At 37.5% G+C, this 12,570-nt stretch overlaps 1 protein-coding gene across 2 annotated transcripts in view; it reads right to left on the reverse strand.

Moving 5' to 3' along the window:
• The window catches only part of BRWD1 (bromodomain and WD repeat domain containing 1), a 131,387-nt gene that overhangs the window by 31,767 nt on the left and 87,050 nt on the right, over nt 1-12,570 (reverse strand). For both annotated transcript variants that reach the window (XM_007968201.3, XM_073010631.1), the window contains 4 exons: nt 10,094-10,205; nt 9,413-9,474; nt 2,836-2,991; nt 2,485-2,605 (listed from right to left, as the gene is read on the reverse strand). In XM_007968201.3, coding sequence (XP_007966392.2) covers nt 2,485-2,605; nt 2,836-2,991; nt 9,413-9,474; nt 10,094-10,205 — 451 coding nt within the window. The remainder of the gene's footprint in view (nt 1-2,484; nt 2,606-2,835; nt 2,992-9,412; nt 9,475-10,093; nt 10,206-12,570) is intronic.

The following is a 12,570-nucleotide window of genomic DNA, read 5'->3' on the forward strand; positions in this document are numbered from 1 at the left end:
AAGAGGACAAACATCTTAACAAATTACTTAATCGCATAAAGAAAACCAACAAAACTACATTCCCTTTTCACATTGCGTATAGGTACCTTTTAAAATTGTTGAATTTCAATAAAGAAAATACGTTAAATATCATCAACCCTAAAAGCTGGCCCAGCAAGGTGACTCACGCCTGTAATTCCAACACTTTGGGAGGCCAGGGCAGGAGGACAGCATGAGCCCAGGGGTTCAAGATCAGCCTGGACACCATGGCAAAACCCCATCTTTACCAAAAATAAAAATGAAAAAATCAGCCAGGTGTACTAGTGCGCACCTGTAGTCCCAGCTATTCAAGAGGCTGAGATGGGAGGATCACTTGAGCCTGGCAGTCGAGGCTACAGTGAGCTATCATCATGCCACTGCACTCCAGCCTGGGTGACAGAGCAAGACTCTATCTCAAAAACAAACTAAAAAACAAACAAACAGAAACTAAGAGCTTCAGTCTCACTGTAAACGATCCAGTGGTTTCTGAGTGGAATGCACATTCCAGTGTTAAATTACAGAGATAAATTACATCAATAATGCAGACTCAAGATGACTTTTTATAATTTGTTAAACTAGTTGAATTATAAGTTAAAATACAATCAACTGCTGTAAAAATCATTAAGAATAGGAAATTTTATACTTACCAGTGTTCTAGAAGCCAAAGATAAAAAGTCAGTGCCTCTGGGAAATTAATCTTCCAAAGGCCAAAGAGACCAAGTATTAACTATATAAATATTATTTTTAAATGTAGTTAAATAGAAATTTAAACATACAAAGAAAAAAAATACAGTATCTAACAACTTAACAAAATTTCTAAGAAAAACAGATGACTAAAGATTGAAGGTTGAGGCCCTGACTCGGACCTTCCCTTCTCCAGCCAGGCCTGACCAGCCCCACAACTCTCAGCCTCCTCCTGATGTCGGATGTGAGAACCTGTGCTTAAATAAGATATCAGGCCTTACTGGAGACACTCAAGGAAAGATTGAACAACTATTTTTCCAGAGTAGAAAGGAAACTCATGCACCAGAAAGGCTGGAAGTATATGGCTGTGTAAATAACAGAATCTACTCAGAACAGTTTAAGGAATTTCTTGGGACCTACAATAAACTTACAGAAACCTGCTTTTTGGACTGTGTTAAAGACCACAACAAAAGTAAAGTCTGAAGAGACCATCTGTTCAGAACACTGCTTACAGAAATATATTTAACTTTTAAGTTCAGGGGTACAAGTACAGGTTTGTTACACAGGGAAACTTGTGTCACAGGGGTTGGTTGTACAGATTATTTCATCACCCAAGTATTATGCCTAGTACCCATGAGTTGTTTTTTTTGATCCTCTCCTTCCTCTCACCCTCCAAAAGGCCTTAGTGTGTTTTGTTCCCCTGTGTCCATGTGGTCTTATCATTTAGCTCCCACAAAAATATTATTTTTTTTTTTAATTGCTTAGACAGGGTCTTACTCCGCCACCCAGGCTGGAGTGCAGTGGCACGATCTCAGCTTACTGCAACCTCCACCTCCCGGGTTCAAGCGATTCTCCTGCCTCAGCCTCCCAAGTACCTGGGCTTACAAACACGTGCCACCATGCCTGGATAATTTTTGTATTTTCAGTAGAGACAGGGTTTTACCACGGTGGCCAGGCTGGTCTCAAACTCCTAGCCTCAGGTGATCCACCTGTCTGGGCCTCACGAAGTGCTGGGATTACAGGCATAAGCCAATGCACCTGGCCTCCTACAAAAATATTTTTAAATGACACAAAGATTATCCAAGAGATTTCAGGAATATCATATTCAACAGAATGAAGCCCTGGCAGCCAAAGCAAAACTACTTGGCCAATCACAATAGGTAACTCCTGATGGACGGACTTTTGATGAAAGACTGCCAACAGCTGCTGCACTGGAAATGAGGATTCATCTGACAGAATTTCCTGGGAGCAGTAGCCACCCTGTTAAACCATCTGTCATGAGTTTGGCAAATGAAAACCACTGGAGAAACAAAACCACTATTTACCAAGAATAATTAAAATAGAAGGTCTTATTGTTCAAATAATAAGACACAACATTTATTGAGGCCTTAAGATTCTGCAGCTCAGTTACGTGATTAGAAAAACAACTGTTTCTTCAATTGTGGCTGTTAATTTTAAAACAAATTATGTCTTCAATCATGTATGAGGATAGAAAAGTACCAGTGAAATGTTACTGAAATAAATGGAATAAAAGTAAAATGTCAGTGATATGGAAATAATCATTGAAAAAAAAATCGAGGGTGAAATATGGTAGTCAATCTTCTGCCCGGCCCTACCCACACCTACCCATAGACATCTAACACCATCTGACAATGAAAGAGAATAATGAAACAAAAATGTTAATCAGCCCCCAATTCTACCACTATCTCTTCCTTTGTTTACCCTAGTCAATATTGCCAAATATAGCTTTTTAAACTATTTTGAAAGCAGGTTTCTACTAACCTGTAAAATCGATTAACAAGTCTCATTCGAATTGTGTAAAGATCAGTTGGATAAGCTACTACAGTACAGTACTTCGGGTATGTACACAGATCAACAGGGCCTGCAAAAGCTGCTGCTATATCTGTTAGGGAAGACAGGAGAGTTTTTAATCAACAAATCCATTGCCTTTAGTGGCACTTCTCTAGAAATCATTCATAAGATATGGCTACATTTAACATTACAGACTAAATTAAAAGATAACCAATACAAAATGTAGTAAAGAACAGAAACCTCAATTATGCTAGTATTTTTAAATACCTTTATGAAAAAAATTTAAAAAAAAAATTTTCATCCTAAACAAAAAAAACTTACCAAGATTCAAAAGTTGATCTATACCACTGATAATTCTATCACATTCTTCATCTCTTGATTTCTGACCCCATTCACCAGCTTGTGGTTTATACAGCAATTTCTCTAGCTCATCTGATGTGACAGAAATACTAGCTCCTAATTCTTCAGGTGGATCAACTATATATACCATAAAAAACAAAGAGAGGAAGAAAAAAACACAAAAAATAAATATATACTGTATTAAAATTCAGTTTTCAAAGCTTATAAAACTAGGTTATCTCCACAGTCAAAAATAGAGTTCAAATGTGCAACTCTTTTAAAATTACTCACTGAGATCAACAGATTGCTTACAAATTCAGGTAAAAACACAATCTACCTACCCTAACAAATTAAAAATTAAAAATAAGAGTGCCAGTATTGCAATTTTCAGTCTCTTTCTTCAAGGAGGCAAACTTAACCCCAAGGCCTCTGAAAACACAAATTGAACCTGACAATATTCAAAATTTTAAGCTTACATACAGTTAAAATTAATTTTTAAAAAGTCAAGTCAAAATTGATAAAATAATCCCACATGACAAATGGCTAATTTTCTTAAATTTTAAAGCTCAAATGAAACAGACTGGTATTTTTTGAAAAATAAGGAGAAGCGGGTGGGGTGAATGACGCCTGTATTCCCAGAACTTTGGGAGGCCAAGGTGGGTGGACTGCCCAAGGTCAGGAGTTCAAGACCAGACTGGCCAACATGGCAAAACCACGTCTCTACTAAAAATACAAAAATTAGCCAGCTGTGGTGGGGCACGTCTGTAATCCCAGCTACTAGGGAGGCTGAGGCAGGAGAATCACTTGAACCCGGAGGCAGAGGTTGCAGTGAGTCAAGATTGTGCCATTGCACTCCAGCATGGGCAACAGGGCGAGACTCTGTCTCCAAAAAAAAAAAGAAAGAAAGAAAAAGAGAGAGAGAGAAAGAAAGAATCTGAGGAAGCTGAGAATATTTTAGCTTATTGAATATCAGTTCTAACATAAAAATAAGAAATGCCATCTACTGTGTACTGACTACCAGAGCACGTTCACAATGAGGGAACAAGGGCATTGGGAAGTGCCTCATTTTAACAGCTGCTAAATGGTGGAGAGAATGCTCATGGGAGCATCTCCTCGAGAACCATATCCGTTAAGATTCCTGCAAACATACACACAAGTTTTATACAGAGCATTCTCTGGGAATACTCTTAACTTCAATAAAGCTGACCTATTAGAATTAACTCATATGATGTAGTCTTTTAGCTGAGAGATGGAAATTTTTTAAACATGGATGATAAATGATTCCTGTAAGTTTATAATTCATGTTCTTGCAAAAAGAAAAAGGATTTCCATTTTATTTTCTGCATGAATATAAAAGAGATGTGGGGGAAGAGGGCGGAGACATCCCACTGCCCTAATAAGCTAAAATGTGTATTTTTATACTGTAATTCACAGTTATGCTTTCAATATTTTATCTCATCAAAAGGAAGAGGAAAGAGGCTGTATGGGCAGGCAACATAAAGTGCTTTAAAAAAACACTGGTTTATCAAAGCCGGGATATGAGTTCAAATCACATCTATACCACCTAAAAACTATGACTTTGGGCAAGGGGTGTGGGTGGGTGTGTTTTGGTAGGGAGAAAGTGGGTGTGTGTGTGTCTGTTTTAATGGGGAGGAAAGGGGTCTCACTGTGTTGCCTGGGCTGGTCTCCTCAAGTATTCTGGTGAATACTGATCAGCCCACATGCGTGAAGAAACGACAGGAAGCCAGGAAAAGAACCAAATGAAAGATCTGTGATAACAAAGGCCTGATGCACAAAAGGGCCAGCAACCATGCCTGTTCCCCCCAGCCAGACTGAAAAGCTGCATGATTCATAGAGCAATGGATAGACTGCATAAAAGGGTCTTGCCTAAGAAGTCAGAAGTAAATCAGTTCTAGGCTAAGCACTGCTCCAAACCCATCTACCATATCTTAAAAAAGATAAAATTGTTTCCAACTAGCTTGTGTGACAGAACAAAGTTTAACACTTACAGGAATACAAAAATATACAGCACCCAACAAGGTAAAATTCACAATGTCTGACATAATATTTAAAATTATAAGGCAGGTAATATATTAGGAAATACCCATAATGAAGAGATTAATCAACCAACCAGAATTGTCACATATGTTAGAATTAGCAAAGACATGTAGTTATTATATTACACATGTTCATTAAAAACATATATAAATGGAAGACATGAAACACAACCAAATCCAACTTTTAGAGATGAAAACCAAAAGCAATAAGGTGAATACTATAATACATTGGCTGGTGATAAAAGCAAATTAAGACATTCCAAAAGAAAATATAAACATGTAAAAATATAAAAAGATTCAACACCAGGCATGGTGGCTCATGCCTGTAATCCCAGCACTTTGGGAGGTCAAGGCAGGGGGATCACTTGAAGTCAGGAATTCAAGACCAGCCTGGCCAACATGGCAAAACCCTATCTCTACTAAAAATACAAAACTTAGCCAGGCATGGTGGCACACACCTCTAGTCCCAGCTACTAAAGAGGCTGAGGCAGGAGACTCACTTGAATCTGGGAGGCGGAGGTTATAGTGAGCTGAGATTGCACCACTGCATTCCAGCCTGGGTGACAAAGCAAAACTATGTCTTAAAAAAAGAAAAAAAAAAAATTTTCAAAAGAGCACAGTATGTGTTATTCATTTCTGAATGTATATAATCATTGAGGGGAAAAAACTAAATCTTTTTTTTCTCATAATGGTTATTTCGTGCCTAACTTGATGCCCCCCAAACGGTAGGCATTCAGGAAATGTGTATGAAACAAATATGTGATGTACTTATATGATTTACTCTGTAAGTGTAGCTAATATTTCATGAAACAAAGCAATAATAACTAATGTTTTCAAACGTAAAACTAAAAAGATGTATATGGAAAAAATTTTACACTAACATAGTGTAGACACAGCAATAAAAATTATCCTAATGAAACAGTAAAAGAAAATAAAACAAAAAAAAAACCAAAACAAAACCAGAAAAGCCCCGAGATACAGAGACTATTTAAGGGAACAGAAGAAATTATGATATCCAAAACTAATGGATAACACAGTTAAAAATGAGTAAAGAATCTGAATGTTTCTCAGCCAGGCTTAGTGGCTCACGCCTGTAGTTCCACCACTTTGGGAGGCCAACGCAGGCAGATCACTTGAGGCCAGGAATTCAAGTCTAGTATGGCCACCATGGTGAAATAGCTGGGTGGCACATGTCTATAGTTCCAGCTACTCAGCAGGCTGAAGCACAAGAACCAACTGGGAGGTGGAGGTTGCAGTGAGTCGTGATTGCACCACTACACTTCAACCTGAGCAAAGACGGAGACTGTCTCAAAAAGAAAAGAAAGAAAAAGAAATTGAACATTTCTACAAAGACATAAAAATGACCAGTAAGCAAAGGAAAAAATGCTCAGTATCATTAGGCATCAGAGAAAGGCAAATCACAACCACAATAATACTTCCTATAAGTTAAAAAAAACAAGTGTCCGGGATGTGAAAAAACTGGAACACACATACACTGCTGCTGGAAATGTAAAATGGTATACCTGCTCCAAAAAACCATCTGTCAGCCCTCAAAAGGTTAAACAGAGTTACCATGTAACCCAGCAAAGCCACTCATACATATGCACCCAAAAGAAAAAAGACTTGCACATGAGGTTCACAGAAACACTATTCATAGCCAATTAATGGAAGCAATCCAAATGTCCATCAACTGATAAATGGATAAATACAATGTGTTATATCCCTACAACGGAATATTATTCATCAATAACAAGAAATATCTTGGTTTCTAAATGCCATTCTCCAATGAAACAGGCCATGGCCACCGAAAAACTGCCTGATTCCACAGCTGAGGTAGGGAAACTACAAGGTGAGTCTTGAACACTGAATAGTGCCAGAAGCTATGAAAACACTCAAAGGCGATTTAAAAGAAACTATCAAATGGACATAGGAGTCAACTTGAAGAGGTTCCCAGTGGCCAAATCTGCAATAAGGTAGCAACAAAATAATGATAACAATTGAGCACTGATTTTATTTTACAAAAATCTGAGTACATACTAATATAAATAAATGGGAAAAGAGAAGGTGTATCTTATAGTAGAATTCTAACTAATAAATGTAAGACAATGGAAAAAAATCATTATTTGAGGCAAGAATCATCAACGGATGCTACAATTAGTGAGTGGAAGCAGGATAAGAAACAGGATTATTTGCAACACATAAATATATCCCCATGGGACACTAATTACAATGGAAAAAGTATTTACTTCACACTAGAGACACCTGACACATACCCCCTAAATCAAACTATTAAAGTTAACACTCAATTAATGGACAGATTGACATCATGTGCCTCCTAAAATAATGCACTGAGAAAGACACATTACTTCTCTGACATTCTTGCCAAAAATGCAAAACCTAAATTTAATCGAGAAAAAACATCAGACAAACCCAAACTAATGGAAATTGTATAAAATAACTGCCCAGTAATCTTCAAAAGCCTTAAAGTCATGAAAGACAGTGAAAAACTGAGGGATACCGGATTAAAGAAGACTAAGACGACATGACAATTAAATCCAAAATGTGAAAGGATATTAGTGAAACACAAAATCTGAATAAAGTCTATAGACAATAGTATCATATTAATAATAATTTCCTGATTTTGATCACTGCAATGTGCTAGCTGTATAAGAAGGGAAATCTAGGTATTTAGAAAATCTTTGTACTATTTTTGTAACTTTTTTTTTTTTTTTTTGAGACGGAGTCTGGCTCTGTCACCCAGGCTGGAGTGCAGTTGCCGGATCTCAGCTCACTGCAAGCTCCGCCTCCCGGGTTTACGCCATTCTCCTGCCTCAGCCTCCCGAGTAGCTGGGACTACAGGCTCCGCCACCATGCCCGGCTAGTTTTTTTTTTTTTTTTTTTGTATTTTTTAGTAGAGACTGGGTTTCACCGTGTTAGCCAGGATGGTCTCGATCTCCTGACCTCGTGATCCGCCCGTCTCGGCCTCCCAAAGTGCTGGGATTACAGGCTTGAGCCACCGCGCCCGGTCTGTAACATTTTTTAAGTCTGAAATTATCTCAAAATGAAGTTTTTTAAAGTGCTATAAAAAATGGAGAGTACACAGGCCAGGCGCAGTGGCTCACACCTGTAATCCCAGCACTTTGGGAGGCCGAGGCAGGTGGATCACAAGGTCAGGAAATTGAGACCATTCTGTGAATGGTGAAACCTCGTCTCTACTAAAAAAAATACAAAAAATTAGCTGGACGTGGTGGCAGGCACCTGTAGTCCCAGCTACTCAGGAGGCTGAGGCAGGAGAATGGCGTGAACCCAGGAGGCGGAGCTTGCAGTGAGCCGAGACCGTGCAACTGCACTCCAACCTGGGCGACAGAGCAAGACTCCATCTCAAAAAAAAAAAACGGAGAGTACATATTGAAAAGAAGTATCAAAATGCAGATATTCCGAGATTCTCTTGAAAATTATAAATAAAAAGAGAAAAACATCAAAGGATGTTACAAATCAGTAAAAACACTTACATAAAGAAAGCCTGGTGGTGAACAAAATGGAAGCAGGAGATATAGAGTACCCTTTCAAAAAGTTTAGCAAAAGGGAAATAATTTATAACAAAAATGATTGATGAAGTCACATGTAAGGTATAAGAGACATATTCAAACCTGACTGGTGAAAGGCAGGAGGAAATTAAAATTGTTGAAGGGGATGAGCTAAGTGTAGGTACCAGGCCCTTGGAAGGCAACAGCAGTGGGATGGTAGCACTGGAGAACAGGCTGACTTTAAATAGTTGTCTATTTCTCACAGGAAAAGAATAGAAAATCCATAATAAGACAACTTGAGGTAAGGCAGAAGACGGAAGTCAAGTTTGATCTTTTCCTTGAAGGAAGACCAAGGGTAAAAGATTAAGAATGAGGTAGGAAAAGTAGACGCTACATGAAGGATTTACGTTTTTTGGATTTTTTTGTTGTTGTTTTTCTGAGATGGAGTCTCGCTGTCGCCTAGGCTGGAGTGCAGTGGCCGCGATCTCAGCCTACTGAAACCTCTGCCTCCCGGGGTCAAGCGATTCTCCTGCCTCAACCTCCCAAGTAGCTGGGATTACAGGCACACGCCACCATGTCCGGCTAATTTTCTGTATTTTTAGTAGACATGGGGTTTCACCATGTTGTCCAGGCTGGTCTCAAACTCCTGATCTCAAGTGATCCATCTGCTTCGGCCTCCCAAAGTGCTGGGATTACAGGCATGAGCCATGGCGCCCAGCCAGGAGTTAAGTTTAATGCAGGGTTACATGAGAAATGACAACAAACTAAGGTACAGCCAAAATCAAGCTGGAATCTAAGGTCAAGAATTAACAAAACAGATAAACACAATGCTGTTGTCTTCTTTCAGTAAAGTTCAGTTACTGTAATAATGTGAATATACTGATCGTAGAATACAAATGTGTTTGTTCCATGTGCATTGGCAAATGCACATATTATAAAAATAAAATGTTTCCATTATTTAACAAATATATATACCATTATCAGGAATTGGTTCCATGTCCCATGGGCTAAGTTTTTCAATTTCAGTATTATCCCACCTGTTAAAAAACAACAAATCTCTGGTTAGCCTTTCATGAAAACAAAATGTGGATAATAGGTATCCATTATAAAAGTAAAAGATACAAAAAATGAAAATTAACCTCACTGCAGCAATACAATTTTAAATATTAACAGTAAATGTTTTTAAGAAGGATATATTATTAAAATAACAGGTTTAAGAACAAAACCAGAAATCCTATGCGGCCTGCACCCAAAGTGAACAATAACTCAAAGACTAGGCATGAAGCCTTGAATTCCACCACAGCCACAATCAGTGGTTTTTATTCCATTGCCAATGAAAAGGCATCAAAGGTTTATTTGAAGATGATTAATGATATAATATCTGCTTCTGAACTAGGACACTGACAATACGAGGCAAAGGAAATGTGGCTACAGAAATAGTTCCAGGGAAACAAGCAGAACCTGAACCAAGGGGAGTACTAGTGAATAGGAAACAAAGGGTAGGTGCATGTCTAAGAGACATTTCAGGTCAGCCTGACATGACTTAATGACAGATAAAAACCATGTTTTTTTTAAAAAACCAGAAATGTGTTATTCATACAACAACCTGCCACACTGAGTTATTTGTAAATGATTAGTTTTCATCTGTATACAAACCTAACAACATAACACTGGAAATGACTATCAGGATACTGTGGTTGATATGGCTCTTGACTTAACACTGTTCCAAACCACCAAGCATCATCAATAATAGAGCGGAATCTGTCACCTAGGAGAGAAATGATCAAGTCTGAGGCATTTCTCTGCTAACATTCATTAACATTTTTTAATCTACAAAATACCAAATGATACAGATAAAAAAGAAGCCAAAATCGCAATACAAAAACAGGCAAGCAGAGCTCCTAAACAAACCAAGAAAAATATGGAATAAAAAAATTAACATTTAGATTAAATGGATTTCTAGATGTATTCAACAACTCTAAGACTAAGACTTCAACCAGTGAAATAAACTGCACTAGATCTGTGTTTAGCATTCATTACTATACAAACATGAATTGCTGTAGTAACTATATATCTTCCCTCTTACCCTTCCCACCATTTACAAAACAAAACCAATTAAAAGAAAGAACAAAAGTCACCTATCCAGCACTGATGATTCTTCGGTATATAGATCAACAATTCTTTTCTCAAGGGAAGTTTTATAGAAACAAATCAAAGTTAAAGCTACAATTTATCCCCAAGAAAGAATATAATATACCTGGCAAACGGTCTTGAATAATTAAAGTATGCTTACAGTGAATTCTTCAAAGGTTTAAAAAAAATAATGCCACAACTACTAGACCTACATGTTTTACAGTCTTTAGTATATTTTCAAACGTATGTAAACATGAGTTTTACATATATTTTACTTCAAAATCACTTGAAACCATAGCCCCTGAAAGAAACCTAAGGAGACTGTTACAGCTTTAAACTTATAATTTGAGATAAACCACACTATGATTTTGTCCAAATCTCTAATACCCTAATTTAACAAATATTCATTACAACTGAATGTAATAAATTATTGTAATAAAAATCAGCTGCCTCAATTTTGAGAGGCCTAATACAAAAACATGTTAGAAGAGAGTGAGTCTTTGATATAAAAAATTAAGTGTATATTTTTCTTGCTATTTACCTAATACTAGAAGATAATTTCAGTTTAGATAAAAATATTTCTTCATACAAAAACAACCCTTTAAATAAAAAGGAGCCTTAAAAATTAAGTTTTCTCATAATAAAAGTGTCTTTTCTATGTTTTTGCTAGCTGATCACCCTGGTAATCTTATGTTAAGACTTTTCAAATAAACCTACTTTGGCCTTTCAAGAGAAGGATTAAAATCCACTGCAAAAATTAAAACAAGCAACTTCTTCTTGCCATACTACTCAAATTCCATGCAAAAAGGTAAGAGCAAAAATGGGGGAGCAAAATGAATTAAAGTGTAGTATTAACACATCTGGTCCAGTAATTTCTCAACCACAAAAATAAAACAAAAACCGCTAAATTACAGGAGGCATTTGGGACTCCCATCTCTAGAGTTTAACTGTAGATAATTCAGTTTTTAAAAAATTTAATGGACATGTTGGCAAAAATGAGAGCCTCTTTTTTGCTCTCATGGGGACTGAAAAATCATAATAGCTGGGAAACTTTAAAGTTATTTGGAACACAGCTATACAACCTGCTAATGTTGCTTCATGTTATTTTTGTGGCTGTTTTTCTTCAAGAAAAATTTTCTCTTCATCTACTCCCAAAATAATCCTGATTACTTGTGTAGATATTACCAGGACAATAATCTACAAAGAGGAGCCACATGCCCTGACAATCTTTCATGTCAGATGAGGATGATGAGGGACTTTATCTAAAATTTGCCTTCTTGTAGTACCCACAGAAAAAGGTAGCAATGGCTAGATATGGTGGCTCACATCTGTAATTCCTACACGTTAGGGAGGCTGAGGCAAGAGGATTGCTTGAGCCCAGGAATTCAAAACCAGCCTGGGCAATACGGCAAGACCCTGTCTCCACAAAAAAATTAAAACTTAGCTGCACATGGTCGTGCACACCTGTGGTGCATCTACTCAGGAGGCTGAGGTGACAGGATCACTTAAGCCCAGGAAGCTGAGGCTGCAGTGAGCTCTGATTGCACCACTGCCCTTCAGCCTGGGCAACAGAGCAAGACCTTGTGTTCAAAAAAAGAAGAGGAGAAAGAAAGAAGCTGCAGTAACTAGAAAGATCAATGTCTTAACATCATTTATGAATGTGTACACCAGATGACACAGCCTGGGTAAAACTTAGTATTTCCAACAAAAATCCAAGAACTGATAAAAGAATGAACCATCCTATTTATAACTCAGTAAACAGGCTCCCAGGATAGCATTCCATACCGAACATATATTTGTACACCTGTGAAACAGGTACTACAGTTGCTATTACCACCCAGACTAATGACTTCATTCAATTATCAGTTATATCCTGAGATTAATGATCTACACAACTCTGAATTAGCAAGTCCTCCTTAAATGATCACCACAAAAATCACATTCGAGTAATTTAGTGCCTACATTGAGGTGCCAAAATTACTCCAATGTGTAATTTTACT

This window comes from Chlorocebus sabaeus, chromosome 2 (assembly GCF_047675955.1).
Source record: "Chlorocebus sabaeus isolate Y175 chromosome 2, mChlSab1.0.hap1, whole genome shotgun sequence".
NCBI lineage: Eukaryota > Metazoa > Chordata > Mammalia > Primates > Cercopithecidae > Chlorocebus > Chlorocebus sabaeus.